The following is a 26,462-nucleotide window of genomic DNA, read 5'->3' on the forward strand; positions in this document are numbered from 1 at the left end:
GGACTAATGCCAGTTTTATACTGCTAGCACACTGAGATACCATGCCCCAGTTTAACATGTATACCCCACTCAGACACAGTACACTGACTCTGAGGCGAACAGTCCTTGTTTTAGCCCCTTTATGCCAGGCAAGATAACAACAAGTACCATCTTTTGACTTCTTTTGGTAAGATGCGGCCAGGGAATCGAACCCCAGACCTTCCGCTCTCCAGGCAGACGCTTTGTCCACTACACCACGTCAGCGGTCAAAAAGTCCCAAAAGGAAACTATGATGAATACAATCATCCTAACCATCATATCCCTGACATGTCCTGACGCAAGGCTTAAAAAAACAACTTAAATGCTAAATTCCATATACCTGACATGAATGCCCTGCACCAGGACCTGTCCTCTCCCTACTTATATTCTGTCTGACCTGCACCAGGGCCTGTCCCTTCCCTACTTATATTGTGTCTGACCTGCACCAGGGCCTGTCCCTTCCCTACTTATATTGTGTCTGACCTGCACCAGGGCCTGTCCCTTCCCTACTTATATTGTGTCTGACCTGCACCAGGGCCTGTCCCTTCCCTACTTATATTGTGTCTGACCTGCACCAGGGCCTGTCCCTTCCCTACTTATATTGTGTCTGACCTGCACCAGGGCCTGTCCTCTCCCTACTTATATTGTGTCTGACCTGCACCAGGGCCTGTCCCTTCCCTACTTATATTGTGTCTGACCTGCACCAGGGCCTGTCCCTTCCCTACTTATATTGTGTCTGACCTGCACCAGGGCCTGTCCCTTCTCTACTTATATTGTGTCTGACCTGCACCAGGGCCTGTCCTCTCCCTACTTATATTGTGTCTGACCTGCACCAGGGCCTGTCCTCTCCCTACTTATATTGTGTCTGACCTGCACCAGGGCCTGTCCCTTCCCTACTTATATTGTGTCTGACCTGCACCAGGGCCTGTCCTCTCCCTACTTATATTGTGTCTGACCTGCACCAGGGCCTGTCCCTTCCCTACTTATATTGTGTCTGACCTGCCCCAGGACCTGTTCCTTCCCTACTTATATTGTGTCTGACCTGCACCAGGGCCTGTCCCTTCCCTTCTTATATTGTGTCTGACCTGCACCAGGGCCTGTCCCTTCCCTACTTATATTGTGTCTGACCTGCACCAGGGCCTGTCCCTTCCCTACTCATATTGTGTCTGACCTGCACCAGGGCCTGTCCTCTCCCTACTTATAGTGTGTCTGACCTGCACCAGGGCCTGTCCCTTCCCTACTTATATGGTGTCTGACCTGCACCAGGGCCTGTCCCTTCCCTACTTATATTGTGTCTGACCTGCACCAGGGCCTGTCCCTTCCCTACTTATATTGTGTCTGACCTGCACCACGGCCTGTCCCTTCCCTACTTATATTGTGTCTGACCTGCACCAGGGCCTGTCCCTTCCCTACTTATATTGTGTCTCACCTGCACCAGGGCCTGTCCCTTCCCTACTTATATTGTGTCTGACCTGCACCAGGGCCTGTCCCTTCCCTACTTATATTGTGTCTCACCTGCACCAGGGCCTGTCCCTTCCCTACTTATATTGTGTCTGACCTGCACCAGGGCCTGTCCCTTCCCTACATATATTGTGTCTCACCTGCACCAGGGCCTGTCCTTTCCCTACTTATATTGTGTCTGACCTGCACCAGGGCCTGTCCTCTCCCTACTTATATTGTGTCTGACCTGCACCAGGGCCTGTCCCTTCCCTACTTATATTGTGTCTGACCTGCCCCAGGGCCTGTCCCTTCCCTACTTATATTGTGTCTGACCTGCACCAGGGCCTGTCTCTTCCCTACTTATATTGTGTCTGACCTGCACCAGGGCCTGTCCTCTCCCTACTTATATTGTGTCTGACCTGCACCAGGGCCTGTCCCTTCCCTACTTATATTGTGTCTGACCTGCACCAGGGCCTGTCCCTTCCCTACTTATATTGTGTCTGACCTGCACCAGGGCCTGTCCTCTCCCTACTTATATTGTGTCTGACCTGCACCAGGGCCTGTCCCTTCCCTACTTATCTTGTGTCTGACCTGCACCAGGGCCTGTCCCTTCCCTACTTATATTGTGTCTGACCTGCACCAGGACCTGTCCCTTCCCTACTTATATTGTGTCTGACCTGCACCAGGGCCTGTCCCTTCCCTACTTATCTTGTGTCTGACCTGCACCAGGACCTGTCCCTTCCCTACTTATATTGTGTCTGACCTGCACCAGGGCCTGTCCCTTCCCTACTTATCTTGTGTCTGACCTGCACCAGGGCCTGTCCCTTCCCTACTTATAGTGTGTCTGACCTGCACCAGGGCCTGTCCCTTCCCTACTTATATTGTGTCTGACCTGCACCAGGGCCTGTCCCTTCCCTACTTATATTGTGTCTGACCTGCCCCAGGGCCTGTCCCTTCCCTACTTATATTGTGTCTGACCTGCACCAGGGCATGTCCCTTCCCTACTTATATTGTGTCTCACCTGCCCCAGGGCCTGTCCCTTCCCTACTTATATTGTGTCTGACCTGCACCATGGGCCTGTTCTCTCCCTACTTATATTGTGTCTGACCTGCACCAGGGCCTGTCCCTTCTCTACTTATATTGTGTCTGACCTGCACCAGGGCCTGTCCTCTCCCTACTTATATTGTGTCTGACCTGCACCAGGGCCTGTCCCTTCCCTACTTATATTGTGTCTGACCTGCACCAGGGCCTGTCCCTTCCCTACTTATATTGTGTCTGACCTGCACCAGGGCCTGTCCCTTCCCTACTTATATTGTGTCTGACCTGCCCCAGGGCCTGTCCCTTCCCTACTTATATTGTGTCTGACCTGCACCAGGGCCTGTCCCTTCCCTACTTATATTGTGTCTGACCTGCACCAGGGCCTGTCCCTTCCCTACTTATATTGTGTCTGACCTGCACCAGGGCCTGTCCTCTCCCTACTTATATTGTGTCTGACCTGCACCAGGGCCTGTCCCTTCCCTACTTATATTGTGTCTGACCTGCACCAGGGCCTGTCCCTTCCCTACTTATATTGTGTCTGACCTGCCCCAGGGCCTGTCCCTTCCCTACTTATATTGTGTCTGACCTGCACCAGGGCCTGTCCCTTCCCTACTTATATTGTGTCTGACCTGCACCATGGGCCTGTTCTCTCCCTACTTATATTGTGTCTGACCTGCACCAGGACCTGTCCCTTCCCTACTTATATTGTGTCTGACCTGAATGCCTTGTTACTTACATTGAGTTTGGCCTGGATGCTCTTCACTAGGGCCTGGAAGACTTTGTCAGGGAGACGGAGGTTTGTGGTTCCACTGTCCACAATGGTTTTGTCATAGTTGTACTGAAAATAGACACTCACACTGTAAAACATCATCTTCCTGAGGCCAGGGAGTTAACTGACTATAAAGTCCAGTTTCCACCCTGGCCAAACAAGGCTGGAATTATAGAGTTATATTGTGCCTGGACTAACGAGTCTATGTACAGTCCAATCAAAATCGTGTAATGAAATCTACAACTGTCATGCAGATTTCAGTTGATTGCAGGATTTGTGAAGCATATGTACCATCAACATCAACAGATATTTTTTCCAAATTCTTTCATGTTTCTAATCAAGATGCTCATGTGATTTGATGCTCTTCAGACCTGTCTTTTTACAATATAGATCTTGCTTATCAATCTGACCGTCTTGACTGGGTGCTGCCATTTCGTTTGAAGCAAATGCAAGTGATATGAGAGGTGGAATCTGATTGGTCAATAAGAGGGACACAGAGATAACTCGAAAAAGCCACCGGTGGCACTACGATCTTGACCAGAAATTTCAGCCAAGTTTGGCAAGGATTGAAACTGGACTACAGTCAGTCAGTTAATTCCCTTGCCTCAGGAAGATGGCAAAACATAACCTTTAAGGGCAAGTAGAGTAAAAAAAACCAATTGTGATTTTTTGGTGAATAATAATTTTCCTAGATACACTTAGTCAATTTCCAAGAGAGAAAAATTCATAATATTCGTAGAAAGTATTTAGATGTCCAAATGAAAGACAAACCTATTTGGGGGCATGGCCTAAGGCTAACGGTGCAGAGTTGACAACTGTTTTCATTGACTGTTACGTTTGCCACGTATATCTTTCTTGTGATTTTTAACTGTTATACACCTACTGTTTCTGCTATTTCAACTGCTAATCAAACAATATTTATTGCTTATCTCATTTCACTTCCAAAAAGGTAGTGGAAGCTTCCAGAACAGTGTTCCCGGAGAACAGAAATCAGATCACCCGAACACACCCCTGAGCTGCGTACAGTCTCCGGGAACATTCTTCAGCAAGTTTCCACTACCACTTCGGAAATGAGATGAGATAATCAAGAAGTATGAGTGAGTGAGTTAAGAATTAACGTCACATCAGCTATATTCCAGCCATATAGTGTATGAGTCAGGATAAGGTAAAATCTATTATTTCCAGCTTTACATTACGATGAAAACTACCGAGGATCTGAAAGTCCTGCAGTGCCGGTCAACTGACTTTGAGAACATGGTTAATGGTTTTGGTTGCCGAGCAACTGTCCTGAAATTATGTTTACCTCTTTACAATCCAGCTTTAGGCTTTGGTTGTTGACAAGGATATCGGTGATGACAACCTCGTAGTACCACTCCCGGTGTATGGGTGTGTAGAAGATGTTGCCATTATAGAGAGAGTCCGACATCCCACCCAACAACTGGAATAGATGCAACAGAATATGGATATCATTAGCAATACAAGAGAATTGACGACTGATTGAGTGAGTGAGTGAGTGAGTATGGTTTTACGCCGCTTTTAGCAATATTCCAGCAATATCACGGCGGGGGACACCAGAAATGGGCTTCACACATTGTACCCATGTCGGGAATGGAACCCGGGTCTTCTGCGTGATGAGCGAACGCTTTAACCACTAGGCTACCCGACGACTGATTGAACTATTGACACATCACAATTGTTGATAGCCTGATGGATAATATGATATGTGTTGTTGTTTGTTGTTTGTTGTTTGTTGTTGTCTGACGCTGTACTCAGTAATATTCCAGCTGTATGGCAGTGTCTGTAAAACTGAGTCCTCAACAGACAATCCAGTGATTGACATCATGAGCATCTATGAACCTCTATGGACCTCCATCACTTGTAAATACATACAACTGCTTGCAATTACTTGCTGATGAAGTAAGGCAGATAGATGGACAAGACTTACCATGGTGCCATCCATTGAGTTGGTGCTGAGGTTGAGTGAGATGGAGTTGGCAAGCGCCTTAGCTCCACACAGATAGATGGACAAGACTTACCATGGTGCCATCCATTGAGTTGGTGCTGAGGTTGAGTGAGATGGAGTTGGCAAGCGTCTTAGCTCCACACAGATAGATGGACAAGACTTACCATGGTGCCATCCATTGAGTTGGTGCTGAGGTTGAGTGTGATGGAGTTGGCAAGTGTCTTAGCTCCACACAGATAGATGAACAAGACTTACCATGGTGCCATCCATTGAGTTGGTGCTGAGATTGAGTGAGATGGAGTTGGCAAGCGCCTTAGCTCCACACAGATAGATGGACAAGACTTACCATGGTGCCATCCATTGAGTTGGTGCTGAGGTTGAGTGAGATGGAGTTGGCAAGCGCCTTAGCTCCACGTAGCTGTATGGACAAGACTTACCATGGTGCCATCCATTGAGTTGGTGCTGAGGTTGAGTGTGATGGAGTTGGCAAGCGCCTTAGCTCCACACAGATAGATGGACAAGACTTACCATGGTGCCATCCATTGAGTTGGTACTGAGGTTGAGTGAGATGGAGTTGGCAAGCGCCTTAGCTCCACACAGATAGATGGACAAGACTTACCATGGTGCCATCCATTGAGTTGGTGCTGAGGTTGAGTGTGATGGAGTTGGCAAGCGCCTTAGCTCCACGTAGCTGTATGGACAAGACTTACCATGGTGCCATCCATTGAGTTGGTGCTGAGGTTGAGTGTGATGGAGTTGGCAAGTGTCTTAGCTCCACACAGATAGATGAACAAGACTTACCATGGTGCCATCCATTGAGTTGGTGCGGAGGTTGAGTGTGATGGAGTTGGCAAGTGCCTTAGATCCACACAGATAGATGGACAAGACTTACCATGGTGCCATCCATTGAGTTGGTGCTGAGGTTGAGTGTGATGGAGTTGGCAAGCGCCTTAGCTCCACACAGATAGATGGACAAGACTTACCATGGTGCCATCCATTGAGTTGGTGCTGAGGTTGAGTGTGATGGAGTTGGCAAGTGCCTTAGCTCCACGTAGTTGTATGGACAAGACTTACCATGGTGCCATCCATTGAGTTGGTGCTGAGGTTGAGTGTGATGGAGTTGGCAAGCGCCTCAGCTCCACACAGATAGATGGACAAGACTTACCATGGTGCCATCCATTGAGTTGGTACTGAGGTTGAGTGAGATGGAGTTGGCAAGTGCCTCAGCTCCACACAGATAGATGGACAAGACTTACCATGGTGCCATCCATTGAATTGGTGCTGAGGTTGAGTGTGATGGAGTTGGCAAGCGCCTTAGCTCCACACAGATAGATGGACAAGACTTACCATGGTGCCATCCATTGAGTTGGTACTGAGGTTGAGTGAGATGGAGTTGGCAAGTGCCTTAGCTCCACACAGATAGATGGACAAGACTTACCATGGTGCCATCCATTGAGTTGGTACTGAGGTTGAGTGTGATGGAGTTGGCAAGCGCCTTAGCTCCACGTAGCTGTATGGACAAGACTTACCATGGTGCCATCCATTGAGTTGGTGCTGAGGTTGAGTGTGATGGAGTTGGCAAGCGCCTTAGCTCCACACAGATAGATGGACAAGACTTACCATGGTGCCATCCATTGAGTTGGTGCTGAGGTTGAGTGTGATGGAGTTGGCAAGTGCCTTAGCTCCACGTAGCTGTATGGACAAGACTTACCATGGTGCCATCCATTGAGTTGGTGCTGAGGTTGAGTGTGATGGAGTTGGCAAGCGCCTTAGCTCCACACAGATAGATGGACAAGACTTACCATGGTGCCATCCATTGAGTTGGTGCTGAGGTTGAGTGTGATGGAGTTGGCAAGCGCTTTAGCTCCACGTAGCTGTATGGACAAGACTTACCATGGTGCCATCCATTGAGTTGGTGCTGAGGTTGAGTGTGATGGAGTTGGCAAGTGCCTCAGCTCCACACAGATAGATGGACAAGACTTACCATGGTGCCATCCATTGAGTTGGTGCTGAGGTTGAGTGTGATGGAGTTGGCAAGCGCCTTAGCTCCACACAGATAGATGGACAAGACTTACCATGGTGCCATCCATTGAGTTGGTACTGAGGTTGAGTGAGATGGAGTTGGCAAGTGCCTTAGCTCCACACAGATAGATGGACAAGACTTACCATGGTGCCATCCATTGAGTTGGTGCTGAGGTTGAGTGTGATGGAGTTGGCAAGTGCCTTAGCTCCACGTAGCTGTATGGACAAGACTTACCATGGTGCCATCCATTGAGTTGGTGCTGAGGTTGAGTGTGATGGAGTTGGCAAGCGCCTTAGCTCCACACAGATAGATGGACAAGACTTACCATGGTGCCATCCATTGAGTTGGTACTGAGGTTGAGTGAGATGGAGTTGGCAAGTGCCTTAGCTCCACACAGATAGATGGACAAGACTTACCATGGTGCCATCCATTGAGTTGGTACTGAGGTTGAGTGTGATGGAGTTGGCAAGCGCCTTAGCTCCACGTAGCTGTATGGACAAGACTTACCATGGTGCCATCCATTGAGTTGGTGCTGAGGTTGAGTGTGATGGAGTTGGCAAGCGCCTTAGCTCCACACAGATAGATGGACAAGACTTACCATGGTGCCATCCATTGAGTTGGTGCTGAGGTTGAGTGAGATGGAGTTGGCAAGTGCCTCAGCTCCACACAGATAGATGGACAAGACTTACCATGGTGCCATCCATTGAGTTGGTGCTGAGGTTGAGTGAGATGGAGTTGGCAAGCGCCTTAGCTCCACGTAGCTGTATGGACAAGACTTACCATGGTGCCATCCATTGAGTTGGTGCTGAGGTTGAGTGTGATGGAGTTGGCAAGCGCCTTAGCTCCACACAGATAGATGGACAAGACTTACCATGGTGCCATCCATTGAGTTGGTACTGAGGTTGAGTGAGATGGAGTTGGCAAGTGCCTTAGCTCCACACAGATAGATGGACAAGACTTACCATGGTGCCATCCATTGAGTTGGTACTGAGGTTGAGTGTGATGGAGTTGGCAAGCGCCTTAGCTCCACACAGATAGATGGACAAGACTTACCATGGTGCCTTCCATTGAGTTGGTGCTGAGGTTGAGTGTGATGGAGTTGGCAAGTGCCTTAGCTCCACGTAGCTGTATGGACAAGACTTACCATGGTGCCATCCATTGAGTTGGTGCTGAGGTTGAGTGTGATGGAGTTGGCAAGCGCCTTAGCTCCACACAGATAGATGGACAAGACTTACCATGGTGCCATCCATTGAGTTGGTGCTGAGGTTGAGTGTGATGGAGTTGGCAAGTGCCTTAGCTCCACACAGATAGATGGACAAGACTTACCATGGTGCCATCCATTGAGTTGGTGCTGAGGTTGAGTGTGATGGAGTTGGCAAGTGTCTTAGCTCCACACAGATAGATGGACAAGACTTACCATGGTGCCATCCATTGAGTTGGTGCTGAGGTTGAGTGTGATGGAGTTGGCAAGTGCCTTAGCTCCACACAGATAGATGGACAAGACTTACCATGGTGCCATCCATTGAGTTGGTGCTGAGGTTGAGTGAGATGGAGTTGGCAAGCGCCTTAGCTCCACACAGATAGATGGACAAGACTTACCATGGTGCCATCCATTGAGTTGGTGCTGAGGTTGAGTGTGATGGAGTTGGCAAGTGCCTTAGCTCCACACAGATAGATGGACAAGACTTACCATGGTGCCATCCATTGAGTTGGTGCTGAGGTTGAGTGAGATGGAGTTGGCAAGCGCCTTAGCTCCACACAGGTAGATGGACAAGACTTACCATGGTGCCATCCATTGAGTTGGTGCTGAGGTTGAGTGTGATGGAGTTGGCAAGTGCCTTAGCTCCACACAGATAGATGGACAAGACTTACCATGGTGCCATCCATTGAGTTGGTGCTGAGGTTGAGTGAGATGGAGTTGGCAAGCGCCTTAGCTCCACACAGATAGATGGACAAGACTTACCATGGTGCCATCCATTGAGTTGGTGCTGAGGTTGAGTGAGATGGAGTTGGCAAGCGCCTTAGCTCCACACAGATAGATGGACAAGACTTACCATGGTGCCATCCATTGAGTTGGTGCTGAGGTTGAGTGAGATGGAGTTGGCAAGTGCCTTAGCTCCACACAGATAGATGGACAAGACTTACCATGGTGCCATCCATTGAGTTGGTGCTGAGGTTGAGTGAGATGGAGTTGGCAAGTGCCTCAGCTCCACACAGATAGATGGACAAGACTTACCATGGTGCCATCCATTGAGTTGGTACTGAGGTTGAGTGAGATGGAGTTGGCAAGCGCCTTAGCTCCACACAGATAGATGGACAAGACTTACCATGGTGCCATCCATTGAGTTGGTGCTGAGGTTGAGTGTGATGGAGTTGGCAAGCGCCTTAGCCCGACACAGATAGATGGACAAGACTTACCATGGTGCCATCCATTGAGTTGGTGCTTAGGTTGAGTGAGATGGAGTTGGCAAGCACCTTAGCTCCACGTAGCTGTATGGACAAGACTTACCATGGTGCCATCCATTGAGTTGGTGCTGAGGTTGAGTGAGATGGAGTTGGCAAGCGCCTTAGCTCCACAAAGCTGGATGGACAAGACTTACCATGGTGCCATCCATTGAGTTGGTGCTGAGGTTGAGTGAGATGGAGTTGGCAAGCGCCTTAGCTCCACACAGATAGATGGACAAGACTTACCATGGTGCCATCCATTGAGTTGGTGCTGAGGTTGAGTGAGATGGAGTTGGCAAGCGCCTTAGCTCCACAAAGCTGGATGGACAAGACTTACCATGGTGCCATCCATTGAGTTGGTGCGGAGGTTGAGTGAGATGGAGTTGGCAAGTGCCTTAGCTCCACACAGATAGATGGACAAGACTTACCATGGTGCCATCCATTGAGTTGGTGCTGAGGTTGAGTAAGATGGAGTTGGCAAGCGCCTTAGCTCCACAAAGCTGGATGGACAAGACTTACCATGGTGCCATCCATTGAGTTGGTGCTGAGGTTGAGTGAGATGGAGTTGGCAAGTGCCTTAGCTCCACACAGATAGATGGACAAGACTTACCATGGTGCCATCCATTGAGTTGGTGCTGAGGTTGAGTGAGATGGAGTTGGCAAGTGCCTTAGCTCCACACAGATAGATGGACAAGACTTACCATGGTGCCATCCATTGAGTTGGTGCTGAGGTTGAGTGAGATGGAGTTGGCAAGCGCCTTAGCTCCACAAAGCTGGATGGACAAGACTTACCATGGTGCCATCCATTGAGTTGGTGCTGAGGTTGAGTGAGATGGAGTTGGCAAGCGCCTTAGCTCCACAAAGCTGGATGGACAAGACTTACCATGGTGCCATCCATTGAGTTGGTGCTGAGGTTGAGTGAGATGGAGTTGGCAAGCGCCTTAGCTCCACAAAGCTGGATGGACAAGACTTACCATGGTGCCATCCATTGAGTTGGTACTGAGGTTGAGTGAGATGGAGTTGGCAAGCGCCTTAGCTCCACAAAGCTGGATGGACAAGACTTACCATGGTGCCATCCATTGAGTTGGTGCTGAGGTTGAGTGAGATGGAGTTGGCAAGCGCCTTAGCTCCACACAGATAGATGGACAAGACTTACCATGGTGCCATCCATTGAGTTGGTGCTGAGGTTGAGTGAGATGGAGTTGGCAAGCGCCTTAGCTCCACACAGATAGATGGACAAGACTTACCATGGTGCCATCCATTGAGTTGGTGCTGAGGTTGAGTGAGATGGAGTTGGCAAGCGCCTTAGCTCCACAAAGCTGGATGGACAAGACTTACCATGGTGCCATCCATTGAGTTGGTGCTGAGGTTGAGTGAGATGGAGTTGGCAAGCGCCTTAGCTCCACAAAGCTGGATGGACAAGACTTACCATGGTGCCATCCATTGAGTTGGTGCTGAGGTTGAGTGAGATGGAGTTGGCAAGCGCCTTAGCTCCACACAGATAGATGGACAAGACTTACCATGGTGCCATCCATTGAGTTGGTGCTGAGGTTGAGTGAGATGGAGTTGGCAAGCGCCTTAGCTCCACACAGATAGATGGACAAGACTTACCATGGTGCCATCCATTGAGTTGGTGCTGAGGTTGAGTGAGATGGAGTTGGCAAGCGCCTTAGCTCCACACAGATAGATGGACAAGACTTACCATGGTGCCATCCATTGAGTTGGTGCTGAGGTTGAGTGAGATGGAGTTGGCAAGCGCCTTAGCTCCACACAGATAGATGGACAAGACTTACCATGGTGCCATCCATTGAGTTGGTGCTGAGGTTGAGTGAGATGGAGTTGGCAAGCGCCTTAGCTCCACACAGATAGATGGACAAGACTTACCATGGTGCCATCCATTGAGTTGGTGCTGAGGTTGAGTGAGATGGAGTTGGCAAGCGCCTTAGCTCCACACAGATAGATGGACAAGACTTACCATGGTGCCATCCATTGAGTTGGTGCTGAGGTTGAGTGAGATGGAGTTGGCAAGCGCCTTAGCTCCACAAAGCTGGATGGAGAAGAGGTTTCGGACATGGCCCTCCTTCACCAGACTGTCGAGGAACGGCTCCACATCCCCGTCAGGCTGCAACAGTTCAGTAACCATGGTAACAAATCAGTTAGAGAATAATCTGTGAGCTAAGAGGACTTACTAACAAAATGCCCAGTGATTTTTTAACTTTATTCAACATTATTCTACAAGGGACAGAAGATTTTCAATTCCAAGTAGTTTGTTCACATTACCATCCGTGTATCGCTGTGCATAACATGACATCACTTATACCAATACATACACCACATTGTCAAGAGCCTTCTAAACAAATGTTCATCATAACCTTTGTCTATATTGTGATCGAGATTCAAGCACATGAGTGACTCAGTGAGTATGGTTTTATGCTGCTTTTAGCAATATTCCAGCAACATCACGGCGGGGGACTCCAGAAATGGGCTTCACATATTGTACCCATGTCGGGAATCAAACCCGGGTCTTCAGCGTGACAAACAAACGCTTTAACCACTAGGCTACTTGACCACCAACATGAGCAAAGAATACATACTCCTTACAATATGAATTGTTTTAAGAGCTTGAGAAATGTTTCATTGTAATTCAAGGCTTCATGCTTTAAGCCTGAGATTTGCACACATTATACCCATGTCGGGAATCGAACCCGGGTCTTCGGCTTAATAACCACTAGGCTACCCGAAGAGGCGACTAAATGGATCGGGTGGTCAGGCTCGCTGACTTTGTAGATGCATGTTATCGTATCCTGAAATTTGCATATGTTGCCTGTTCTTCATTATTTTCGTTTTTGCTTGTTCTTTAACCCCACTCAGCAGTATTCCAGCTATATTACGGTGGTCTGTGAATAATCGAGTTAATCCAGTGATTGATATTATGAGTTTGTGTTTGTTGTTTAACGCCGCACTCAGCAATATTCCAGCTATATGACGTGCACAATCCACAAGGAAAGAGAAGATACCACTGAACTCATAGTTTGTTTGTTTGATTGACATCATGAGCATCGATCCACGCAATTGGGATACGATGACATGCATTAACCAAGTCAGCATGCCTGACAACCTGATCCCGTTAGTCGCCTCTTACGACAAGCATAGTCGCCTTTTACAGCAAGCATGGGTTGCTGAAGACCTATTTTACCCCGGATCTTCACGGGTCTGAGGAATGATCTTAACCTTCTGGGTACAATGACATGCCATCAACCAAGTCACCAAGCCTGACCACCATAATCCATTCAGTCGCCTCTTACTCCAAGCGTAAGTTGATGAGGACCTATATTCTTACCCGAAATCCACATGAAGGGGTTTTTCAAGGATAACAGACAATAAACACAAAAATACTCAGACAACGTTTGTGTCCACCGGCACCTAACTGAAAATCCTAGAAAAACACCTGCTTCACAAAGTCCTACCCTTGCTATTTCCTGATATGCAAAACCGATGATGCCCTGCCAGTCTGAAGTGTTGATGAAGAAGTTGGAAGACCTGGTGATGAAGGCAATGTTGGACCTGACGGTGATGTTGGGCAGCGAGGGGAGGTTGACCAGGTCGGTGGCCAGCTCCCCTGTCCAGTCCCCCTGGGTGTAGGGCACATACACAGACGTCCCGCTGTCCTCGTACGTGGACGACCTGACAACAAAATGTCCATTGGTCAGACACCTTCACACTGTCCTTATCTCATTCAATGAAATTAAAGACTGTTTTGTTCAGTTTACAAAAGCTTAATCCAAACAGAGCTCCAGATAAGCTGCGTATCTGCGTAAAATACTCATCAGAAATGCAGAAATATGCAGTAATGTAAAATCCAAGCGTATCAAATACGCAAACGAACATTACAGATACACTACAAAAATAAAACTTGTGTGTATCATCAAAATATTGTGAAGTAACCCTTATTAGCAAATCAGCAAATTATTTTGAAATTATAAACGGGCATTCCCTCCACCTTGCAAAACTCCAGGATGACATTTACATCATGATCATTTGCCATCACACTTTCTTGTGGAAGTATCGTGGTATTTTTAAGTGTTTTTAAATATTTAACTTAAATACCCACATGTGTAAAAACTAGTGGGAAACAGAAATTTGAATACCCAGATAGAATTACTGATACCCAATGACTTTAAAATGCATGCGTAAAATACCCACAACACCAAAAGCTTATCTGGAGATCTGATCCAAAAGAGTGAGTGAGTGAGTTGGGTTTAACGCCGCTTTTAACAGTATTCCAGTTATATCACGGCGTGTCAGCTTAATGTGGGAGGAAAGCCCGAAGTGATGCAGGCCTCAGACGTTAACCACTTCGGTGAAACCCACGAGCACGGTATGGTGCTGACAAACCTAGAAACATAATCGGGGCGAACCGGGATTCGAACCCACAATCATAGGTTTCTGGCGTGCCAAGGGACGCAACTCTGCACAGCGAATCGCGGCGCCTTAGACGACTGGGCCACCCGTGGCCCCCCTGATCCAAAAGAAACAGAGAATATACGACTGTTTCTGCTGGCTTTGGAAACTGCCAGTCCGGGGTCCAGACATCCCTCTATCAGTGTATTTTACTGTATTAATTAAAACATATTACCATATTTACCATAATAAGTGTCCAGAGAGCACAGAAAACTTCCAAAGGGGGCGCTTATTAAATCCATACACAACAAGTCCAATTTATTTTTCAGAGATCAGTTGCTAGAGGACAAACTTACTACTGTGTACAAACTTTGATGAACGTAAAACAAAATGATTATGGTTGCTATTTTATGTAAAAGTATCATTAATATGTTCACCAGACAATAACGACTGTCATGTAACTTTTCAGTTTTAGCAGGAGGCTTACTTAGTAACATCAGTTACAGACTGGGCTACAAGTTGGTGAGTGTGCATTATTGGTGCATGGTGCTTAATATGGTAAATACGGTAGATGTTATTCCACATTGGTTTGTTTGTTTGTTGTTTAACGCTGCACTCAGTAACATTCCAGCTGTATGATGGCAGTCTGTAAATAATCGGATCTGGACCAGACAATCCAGTGATTGATATCATGAGCATCGATCAAAGCAATTGGGATCGATGACATGCATCAACCAAGTCAGCTAGCCTGACTACCTGATCCCGTTAGTTGCCTCTTACGACAAGCATAGTCGCCTTTTCCGGCAAGCATGGGTTGCTGAAGACCTATTCTACCCTGGATCTTCACAGGTCTTATTCCACACTGCCTGCACATACACACTTAACATCACATTTCATAACAGGATACACACACAAATGGCTGAGAAATTGGCAAAATGGACATTTTTTTCAAAATGGCTGCCATGGCAGACATCTAAAATGAGACAGGAAACAAGGCATAATTTCAGAGCTCCAGATAAGCTTTTGGTCTTATGGGTATTTTACCCATGCATTTTAAAATCATTGGGTATCAGTAATTCTATCTGGGTATTCAAATTTCTGTTACCCACTAGTTTTTACGCATGTGGGTATTTAAGTTAAATATTTAAAAACACTTAGTCTCGTCCCTGCAAACTGGTGTCGTGTGGGTTCGAGAGCTTTATAGGACTCAAAAATACTGCAATACTTCCACAAGAAAGGAAGGCAAATGATCATGATGTAACTGTCATCGTGGAGTTTGGCAAGAATGTCCGTATATAATTTCAAAATAAGTTTCATTTGCTAATCGAATACGCTGGGTTACTTCACAATATTTTGGTGATACGCACTAGTTTTATTTTTGTAGCGTATTGTAATGTTCGTTGCGTATTTGATACACTTGAATTTTATTTCACTGCGTATTTCTGCATTTCTGATGCGTATGTTACGCAGATACGCAGCTTATCTGGAGCTCTGAATTTACAGAGTACTCACTCATTGATGTAAAAATACTTGTTGATCTGATCGTCCTGTGATGCTGCGATGGCAAAGTTGCTACTTCCGGTGTCAACAAGGACGTTAAGCTGCAAGGATGAAAGTAACTATGGTAACATGGTAACTATGGTAACAGAGTCTCAATGTTTATTGAGGGAACACATGATCATCAGATATATGCACATGTCATTTTCTAAAAACTTTACAGGCCTAAAAGTTTCAACTAGTTTGGTTGCCATGGCGTTGAAAAGTTCCACTTTGTTACTTGGAAAAATCATGCTGTTAAACATATTACTAACTGCATAATATCAAACTGAAATACTATGAGGGTAATGCTTAGAGTTCCCGCTCGCTTTTGAAACTACCAGTCGTCCCCCCGAATTAATGTCAGTCCCAACTTTCAACAAATAAAAAACGTGTGAAATTTACCTGATTTTAATTCTGTCAACATCATGTTCAGTGCAATGATGTCATCTCTGAAGTAACTACGTTAGATTTACACATCATTCAGACATTCACACAAAGCACAGTTACAACTGTCTCCTTTTTTTTATATTTCAAGACTAAGTTTCTACAAATATATACTCATCCTTGAAGCAAAGCGAAATGGTGTATCCTTGAACTAAAATTAGACAAGGGGAAACCCTGATGTTAACAGACAAGCTAACTTTCGAAAAATGTATGAATATCGCCAATGTTTTTGTTCAACAACAAAGATTTATAAGGTACTTTATTTGCCAGTCCAAGCCTATTTTACCGGTAAAAAACTGGTAATTACTGGTAAACGGGAACACTGAACGCTATTTTTCAGGGCATTATCATTTGCAGAAGCCCGAGGTCTTCCATTAACTGCCACAATGAGCAATATGACATCATCATAGTGACATGCAGTGTCGAATGAGTGAGTGAGTTAGGTTTAACACCGCCTTTAACAGTATTCCAGTTATATCACGGCGTGTCAGCTTAATGTGGGAGGAAAGGTCGAAGTGATGCAGGTCTCAGACGTTTACCACTTCGGTGAAACCCACGAGCACGGATATGGTGCTGACAAACCTAGAAACATAATCGGGGCGAACCGGGATTCGAACCCACAATCATAGGTTTCTGGTGTGCCTAAGGGACGCAACTCTGCACAGCGAATCGCGGCGCCTTAGACGACTGGGCCACCTGTGCCCCCTGGTGTGGAAGGAAACCTTTGCAAGGCTTGCTTAGTTTTCTTTAGGGTGCCCATCCCATGGTAGCTTACAAAATTGCCGTGCTACATGCTTTGAGTGCCTGTCCTAAGTTTGGTTGCTGTTCGGTTCCAAATTCAAATGTAGCAAGGTTAACCTAGCTCTACACTGGAAACACACAATGTTTATCTCAAAATTCAAAGACATGTTACTTTTTACTCAGTAGCCAATGGTTCCTCACAATTTCTAGATGGAAGAATTTTGTTTCAAAGAAAACATGCAAGCTTTTGAGGCCTGAAAGAACCTTGCTTCAAATGGACGCTGTTCTCTCTGATCTGGTCACTGGAACCCATTAATTGGTACAGGCCTGGGTGGCGACATGACGAGTGTCAGACTGAGAGGTGAGGTGAGGTGAGGTGAGGCGAGGTGAGGTGAGGTGAGGTGAGGCGAGGCGAGGCGAGGCGTGGCGAAATGGTGAGGTGAGGTGAGGCGAGGCGAAATGGTGAGGTTTAACGTAAGATTATTGCACTAATAAAGCTACTTGCAAGCATGCACGTGTGTGTGTGTGTGTCTGCTTGTACTAGTCCAGACTGATGCCGATTTTATAGTGCTAGCCACTGAGATACCATGTCTCAGTTTAACATCATTACCCCACTCAGACACAGTATACGGACTCCGAGCCGACCAGCCCTTGTTTTAGTCCCTTAATGAAACAAGAGCCAGACAGGGTTACCAGTAAGACCAGGGAACAGTTGAACCACTAGGCTACACTACACAAAAAAAAAAAAATTAGAGACTGATCCAGCGCTGCTCAAAGGCTGATTTTCTGCAGCAAAAATGCATCTTGTGTTAACTGACTATAAAGTTTCCACCCTTGCCGAACTTGGCTGGTATTATGGAGTTATATTTTGGCTGGACTAACGAGTCTATGCATAGTCCAATCAAAATCACGCACCAAATCGTAATCCGGTTCATAAACTGTCGTGCAGATGTTGGTCAATTGCAGGATTTGCAAAGCATGTGCACCGCCAAGTCGTCAGAAGATATTTTCCATTTCTTTTCATGTTTTTAATCAAGGTGCTCACGTGATTTGGTGCATTTCGCGATGTAAGACCCGTTTTATCACAATATAGATCTTGATTATCGATCAGATCGTCCTGATTTGGCACAACCATTTTGTGTGAAGCAAACACAAGTGATACAAGAGGTGGAATCTGATTGGTCCATAGAAGAGGCTTAGAAGGGACATAACTGGTAATAGTCAGTCTAGTCTAGTTCGGTAAGGGTGGAAACTGGACTTTTAAAGTCAGTTAACTCCCTTGCATCGGGAAGATGTGTTAATGTAGCTATAGCCAATGGCATGGCCATGGAGAGATGACTTGTAGTTCACAGATACCAGGACCAAAATAAAGCAAGAGGCATTAGTGTATCAAACATGTTTAATGCTGTGTTAACATACCTGAAAACTGAAGAAATGTTTGTTTTTTAAATCCCAATTTTGTACAAAACGACTTTTCCCAATGTGCCCATCAGGAGCACCGAGTTTTGAATCCTAGATTCAGATATGTCCCTGTAGGCATTACCAAACTCTTACCTTCTGAGGAGGCGTGCCGATGTTCATCTCAATATAGTACCCCTCGCCTGACTGACCATGAAGGTTCTGAGACAAACTGGCCGCACGTCTATTGCGCTGACCGGCAGCAAACTCCATATCTTTGTGACCATGATGCAGCTTGAGTTGGATGACCTTCCCTTGACATGGGGTCAAGGTCATACTCATCAGTACATTGATGATAATGGCAAGTGACAACACCTTCCTCCAGAGATGTAAAGGCCTCATAGTGTGCTTCATGTCAGGGAAGGAACTACACACCACTGCCAAGCATGTGTGTCTATATCATTTTACGACTTCAAAAATCCTGCGAAAGAAAATGAAATTAAACTATGTGAATGTTGTATACTAGGGATGGAGCAATTGATCAGATTATCAACTACTGTATTCTACGCAATAAGCGCTCAGGGCGCTCTCAAAATTAGAATTAGGGGGCTCTTGTTAGAATATTATTTTGGTGAATTATCTGACAAAACAGATTCCATTGGGGGTAAAAAAACTATCAATGTTCAGCTATCATGCTATGTTAGTTAGAATATGACCTGTTAAACATATCTGTCACCACTCCCCAAAACTGAATTGTTCTATGGGCCTGAGGCCTTTCAGCGTGGAATAAAACTTATCCTTATCTTTATCCATTGGGGGTAAAAGACCAAAAAGAAGCAAAAATTATACACCGTATTCGACATAATAAGCGACCAGGGCGCTCTCAAACTTAGAAATAGGGGGCTCTTATTAACAGAGTTGAAAGATCATAAATTTTGTGGTTTATGCTGACAGCCTGAAATAATACAAAAGAAAAGTTGTATTATACACGACAGATATATTTTTGCAGAATTTAATTGCCCGTAATTAAGGGTGCATATAACACACGAGTGCGTATTATACACGAATAAATAAATCTTGTGTACATTGATCAATCCGAAGTGTGCTAAATGGGATTGTTCACTAGCCAATATATTAGCAAATATCGCCGTGGACGCTTATCACGTCAAATAGGGGAATTGTCAATCTGAATATCGAAAATGATTTTTGAATGCTGACATACCTAATCAGTCAGATAATTCCAATAATAATGTATGCTGTCTCGCAGCTTAAACTTCTTACATGTCTGAAATCCGACCTACAAATTTTAAAAACAAAAACAGCAACTGCTGGCTTATTAAGCAGTGTACGTGTTTTCATCAATAATATGTCAACTAGCCTCTAAATATTTTATTGTTTTTCACATTATGCTACTGGCTGTTACCATATATGATTACATGACTATAAATCAAATTGAGAGCTCCAGTGACTGATATTATTCATGGCAGCACACAAACCTATGTAGAACAATATCAGTCTGGTGAGCAATACTGCAGCTTTAATGGAGTGCAGTAAAAGGCGACTTTACTCGTCGTAAATGCGACTAATGGGATCAGGTGGTCAGGCTCGCTGACTTAGTTGAAGCATGTCATCGATCACAATTGCGTGGATCGAAGCTCATAATATCAATCACTGGATTGTCTGGTCTGTACTGGATTATTTAAAGACCGCCATCATATAGCTGGAATATTGCTGAGTGCGGCGTAAAACAACAACCAACTGTAACTACTTGAGCTGGACAAACTAGAGGCTGAAATCATGAGCACCAGTCTGGTAAGACAAATCAGCCAATGACAGAGCCTGACCATCTACCGTATTTTGCTGTGTATAAGGCGAGTTTTCCGTACCTACAATTAGGGGCCTTTCAAGGGGGGTCGTCTTATACACAGGGTTGAAGAGTTTTGATGTTTTTCACCCAACACAAAGACATTACTGTGAGCATGTAACACCGGAAATACCATGTCAAGAAATCTGTACTGAAGCACGCAATATAATAATGTAATTACACTGTCTGGTTATAAAAAGATGCACAATATATATGGACTGATGTTTGTAATCTATTTTATTAATTTTATTCAAAACTTCATTCAATATTGAAGAAAGACAAGTTCTATAGATAATCAACTTCTTTATAACAATTAGTGCGACGTTTCGGTGTAGATCCTAACACCTTTATCAAGCAAGTGATTTCTTCATCACACCAACTTCTAAATGCCACTGAAAGAAGTTCATTCAATATTGTTTCAATTCATTTCGGCGAAATCAAATGTGAAGTGATCGGAAGATTGCACAACTCACCGTTATTTACAGCAATCACGGTCATATTACCGCTATTGACGCCTTGAAACAAACTTTAGTGGATAGAGAATGGATATTTATATCTTAAATGCCATACACTGACACAAGTCATATTTATTGTAGTTTGACTACTACATTTCAACATAAAGTTTTCGTTAATCCCAATGTTACATGTCTCATACTCCGAGCATGAACATCAGTCTGCAACTCCATCCACTAGTTCCTGAATCTTGACTCTAGATTTATTAACTTCCTCAATACTCATGTGTTAGTACTGATGTATTTCATTACAACGTATAATTTCTTGGAAGGCGACCGCACAATTCTAATCGTCTCCAGACTGACTACTTTGGTGTTTGGAAGAGACTGTTACTGTCAATCCAAACATTCAATTGTTTCATGTAGATATGATTACAAGGAGTTATGAAGGATTCTAAACAAAGTGCCCTTGGCAGGCAAATTTGGAAAATTTTAAACACAGCTAGAACACAATATTCAGTGTATACACAATGACAACAAATCTATTGCATTTCAGTTGGCAAAATATTTTTAGCAATAAGTGTAGTTCTTTTATCTTTATACAATGTCATCCATGGATCAAATATTTACATTGAAACAACACCTCTTTCGAGAAAACCTTTATCTCAAATTCTCAATTGTATCAGTGTTTAACTTCAGGCCTACAGAGACAATTTAATTATCGTAGCATGTCAAAAAGTGACACTGAACACACACTTTTCAGTATATAAAACGGTGATCTGTGGGCACTAAATAAGTCGATTGGAGTATATTATGCTTCGATCGATGTATTTTATGGCGATCTCACACACACCACAACGTGGTCATGTTGTGTACGCGAAAAGTGAGGGTCTAAAACGAATAAACGATCATCTTATACGTTTACTATGATGACAAACTGGAGATAAACATCAGGACACTATCATAATTTCGCATTATAACTGATACTTACACTCGTATCCTTTCAAATTATGACAGATTCCAGAAAAATGTAAAATAAATCCACACTTCCTTGTTTCCCTTCACACGTAGTCAACCGTTTGAGAGTTGCTTCCCTTTGGCGAAGCCTTCTGATTTCCTCGACATTTTCCGGAAATGCCAATGTGGCTGATTGACCAGGCTATTTATAACTTTATAGGTGAAGTGGGTTGTAAGTGGTAGTTTCCTCGCGGAAAAAGATTCAACGACTGAGTTAATGAGTGAGTGAGTTCAAATTGATTGCACAATTTCTCCAACTTTACTATACAATGAAAACCAAGTAACAATTAACGTAAATTAATCACGATGAAATGTATGTTTTTTGAAGCGGCGTATAATCACATAGTCGACAGGATGGCAGGCCCTTGCGCTGTGTCAATACCAGTTCGTATGGTGATTAAATTGTATTTACGTGCAGTCTATGGACTATAATAAGCGTAATTTATTTATCGAAGTTTTAAACTGAATACAACAGATTCTAAAAACACTCCGACTGCCAACATAGCGATGGCGTGTAAACATCTTCCCGAGGCACGGGCGTTACCTGACTACAAAAGCGGAAGTTGGACTTTTACGGTCAGTTAACTCCCTTGTCTCGGGGAAATGCTTGTAAATAATTAAATCGGGTAACGATGACGCGCCGAGCCAGTTGTTATCTGCGTGGGGACCAGTTCTAACTCCAAATCCCCACAGATTTTATGAATATGAGACAGGCATTTATGAAACCCACGAGCACGGGTATGGTGCTGACAAACCTAGAAACATAATCGCAGCGAACCGGGATTCGTTTCTGGCGTGGCTAAGGGACGCAACTCTGCACAGCGAATCGCGGCATCTTAGACGCCTGGGCCACGAGGAGACATGTTTTACGGATATAGCCACCCCGTACACGGATCACATCCGCAAGAAGTTTTGCTCATGCTCAAAATCAGACGCCTGATCCTAAACTGAGGGAATCGTTGCAATGCCTTGGTCTACTTTTGGAGATTCTTTACTGGAGGGTCTCTGGCTCTAACCATACGTCCTAACTGATCCCAAAGATGCTCGGTTGGATTCAGATGTGGGCTTTGAGATGGTAGAGCACGGTTATCAAAATAAGACACAACAAAACCGTCCAATATGGTATGTCGGTACCTTTGTCCATTTAATGTACACTGAACTGTGACCAAATCAAGTTTACAAAGGTGCAACATCCCCATGTCATCAGTGAGCCGATACCAGATGCCCCTGATGAAAGATGTTTCCCTTGGCTTCCAGAAACGACGCCGGCCATCAGTGTGGTGCATTAGAGACCGACTCTCGGCAGACCAATGGTTGGTTGGTTTGTTGTTTAACGCCGCACTCAACAATATTCCAGCTGTATGACGGCGGTCTGTACATAATCGAGTCTGGATCAGACAATCCAGGAATTAATATCATGAGCATCGATCCACGCAATTGGGATCGATGACATGCATCAACCAGGTCAGCGAGCCTGACCGCCCGATCCCGTTAGTCGCCTTTTAGGACAAGCATAGTCGCCTTTTACGGCATCGCAATGCTTGTGGTTTTGACACATAGGTGCTTCCATAGTAAGACTCAAATATGCAGAGGGTGTCATGGAAAATGATAAATATAAAATTCTTTGGAATAGGCCCATATACAGCCTCAGACTCGATTTTGTCCTTTTTAAAAAATCCAATGAAATCATTTATAACATTGAATTTACTGTCCCTTTTGACACGAATGTGATTGACAAGATTCAGGAAAAATATGGCAAATATGCGCACCTCGCTTTCGAAATGTCACGCTTGCATCACAAGTACCAAGTTGTCCCTTGTTCTCGGTGCCCTAGGTTTGGTACCTCCCAATCTGTTGACTAACATTGAGAGAGTACCCGGGTATGCTACCAGGAATACAGCCCTTCTGACAATCTGGGTAATGCAGAAGGCTGCAGTGTTGGAAAATCTTCACATTCTCCGAAAAGTTCTTGGCGGGTTTGACCTGGCAGCGCTTCCTGGGAGAAGTCCCATTCGCTGTTTGGGCTGCGTGTAGAGGGGCAAGGGCCCGGAACTGATGATGAGCCTTACCATCCTGACTGTGCCAGTACCACCCAAACCCCCTTTGCTGCATTTATCAATTTTAATCTGTAAATAATAATAGCAATAATCATAATAACTATCCGCTTGTAAATCGCATAATTCCAGACGCAATATTATTACTAGGATCAACGGTAACATAGCAAGTCTACAACACAAGCTGCCTGCGAGGTGAACAATCATATTCTCTGACAATGTCATGATGAAACGAAATAATTTCAGAACTCATTCAGTCATAATAAATGATTTATCAAATATAGGCTTGAAAGGAGACATATTGAGATGGCATGAGTTTGTAAAATGAGATTATATCATATGAACTGCTGGTAGTATATAATATACTTATGTCAGTCGTAATCGGAGACTTTTATGAAATAATTAGTTCATAATAAGAGAATTTGAAGAGGTGAAATAGGGCTTAATGTCGCATTCCAGATTGATCAACTTATAAAACGTCCTGCTTCCATATATCTGTGTATGTGGCTGCTCAACAGTCATGTTTTGCATGGAGCATCTGAAAGAAGCCCCGATCCTCTTCCTTCTCCATCTGATGTTTCTCAGCAGGGTGGAGATGAAATTCAATTTCCTGAACATATTTGATGACATCGGTGTCAAAATGTGCGGTATGAAGTGCCTGAACACTGGATCATGCCAGGGCTGTGCCTACAACAATGTGGCATTAACATGTCTTTTACTGCGCTCTGTTCTGAGAGGGACGGTGAGAGGGATGACAACTGTACAAAGAACACAGATACATGTAAGTATTTCTTATTTGTGAGCAACAGTGTCATCTGCAATTAATGAGCTTTATAACCGAGTTCAGGTTCTTGTTCCCTAAGATTCATGTAAGTATATCACATTTGTTATCAACAGTGTCATCTTCAATTAATGAGCTTTATCACTGAGTTCATGTTCTCGTTCCCTAAGATTCATGTAAGTATATCTTATTTGTGAGCAACAGTGTCGTCTTCAATTAGTGAGCTTTACAACTGAGTTCATGTTCTCGTTCCCTAAGATTCATGTAAGTATATCTTATTTGTGAGCAGCACTGTCATCTTCAATTAGTGAGCTTTATAACCGAGTTCATGTTCTCGTTCGCTTAGAGTCTTACAAGCGACGCTGCTTAAGGCAGAAATTTCTATTGGATTTGGAAATTGTTCTGTCACCTGTATTTTCTTACATCACACACCAAATTCGTTTTCACTTCATTATCTTTTTGCTTTAGCATTTTGTAACATCGAAATGGGTACCTGTGTAATTCCATTTTAAACAATGTTATCCAATACTTAACAACACGCAGTTGGCTATGAAAATGTATGTTACAGCGACCAGTTTCACTAGGTACTGCCTTATTTGAAGCATGCCAATGCTTAAGAATCGCTCAAATACAAGGTATGAACTTTTCAAAGGATTTATATACTTAATGCTCCATATTTACGAGCTATGAGTGCAATTTTATAGAAATTCCCTTGGGAAATGAGATAAATTTGTTTTCCTCAAATAATTTATAAACAGAAAACATTGCCTTAGACGCCTATAGCGCAAAGGGCTTACACGCCTTGGACTAGTTTAGTCTTGAGGACATTGATAGTCAAAAATATTTACAATGGCTAACTACTTTCAAATGTTTATTCCAATGTATCCAAATTTCAAGCTTCGATTCAAATTCCACGATTTTCAAAAACAATGACATTGGCTATCTCAAAGTTATCCCCGAGTCAGTTTTACACATGCTTTGACTGAAGAATACATATTTTTAAGACCTATTGACAGTTTTCCCTGACATCCTTTTGTGATCAACGGCAGGTGAGGTACAGCAGGAATCTATCAACGTCGTCACATGCTTTGTGGAAGTGAACAAAGGCACAGTAAGAACGACCACTAGGTGTACATAAATATTTGGAGCAACGTGAATGTAAAACAAAGATATTGTCATCTGTAGAATACTCAGAACGAAACCCTGCATGAATTTCAGATACTAGTATTATATCATTTACTTCAAGCCACATTCTACATCGTTTTGCAACAATAAATGCTGATAGTTTACCCGTGGCATTCACCATAGTTATACCTCTGTAATTATTTGGCTGACTGGCAATTCCTGATTTGAAACTATCATTCCAATATTCCATGCATCGGAGACTATACCTGTGTCAAGGATTACATTGAATTAAGCAATAAATATGGTATTTGATAATCTCCTCATATCTTGTATTTTTCTAAAACGCTTTACAATCTCTTCAATACGCTGCTAACTAAATTACTTCACTCAAGTTTATGTTATACAGTTTTGTCTTACGTTCACAAAGCTTTTTTTCAATTCTGATTTTGCACTTACATATTTGTGATTGAGTTGAGAACATTGAGAGTGTGTCGTTGTGGCGAGATCGCTGAGGGTATAATGGCTGCAATGCGGATGGAGTAGCTACTTGACCAGAGACATTCAAAGAAGGTAATCTAGTCTGGACACCTTCAGGTTGTTTTTTCGGGGGCCTGGAGTTCAAATTGACACCTCTAGCGACACGTATATACTACACGTGGTGACCATACATATAGTTACATATGTATCTTCAAAGGTTCAGGACAATATGTCAAAAATGAAAGCAAATGCCACCTGAAGTTTACATCCTGTTTGAAAACTTCTATGTAACATTTTGGGGTCAGACATAGAGGCAGGGAGGAGGAGTCCCCACAAGTACCAACTGTGATCCCCTTCTTGCTCATATTTTTTCCTTTATACATATGAATCGGAATTTCTGCTCTGACTGGCAAAATCCAATCAAGGTAAGTTGACCAAGAAGTTTACTTTAGCTTCAGGTATATCCGTGATCT

The 26,462-nt window shown here is 44.3% G+C and overlaps 1 protein-coding gene across 1 annotated transcript in view; it reads right to left on the reverse strand.

Moving 5' to 3' along the window:
- LOC124149666 (beta-secretase 1-like) overlaps nucleotides 1-21,812 on the reverse strand; it is a 35,052-nt gene extending 13,240 nt beyond the window's left edge. Inside the window, exons 1-7 of the mRNA XM_048398136.1 lie at nucleotides 21,527-21,812; nucleotides 18,376-18,700; nucleotides 15,610-15,698; nucleotides 13,164-13,380; nucleotides 11,672-11,818; nucleotides 4,569-4,703; nucleotides 3,233-3,334 (exon numbers count right to left, since the gene is read on the reverse strand). Of these exons, the coding sequence (XP_048254093.1) occupies nucleotides 3,233-3,334; nucleotides 4,569-4,703; nucleotides 11,672-11,818; nucleotides 13,164-13,380; nucleotides 15,610-15,698; nucleotides 18,376-18,633 (948 nt within the window). The 5' untranslated portion in view covers nucleotides 18,634-18,700; nucleotides 21,527-21,812. The remainder of the gene's footprint in view (nucleotides 1-3,232; nucleotides 3,335-4,568; nucleotides 4,704-11,671; nucleotides 11,819-13,163; nucleotides 13,381-15,609; nucleotides 15,699-18,375; nucleotides 18,701-21,526) is intronic.
- Between the last annotated feature and the right edge of the window lie 4,650 nt (nucleotides 21,813-26,462).

The sequence above is a fragment of the Haliotis rufescens genome, unplaced genomic scaffold, assembly GCF_023055435.1.
Source record: "Haliotis rufescens isolate VD_foot unplaced genomic scaffold, xgHalRufe1.0.p SCAF_18, whole genome shotgun sequence".
Taxonomy (NCBI): Eukaryota; Metazoa; Mollusca; class Gastropoda; order Lepetellida; family Haliotidae; genus Haliotis; species Haliotis rufescens.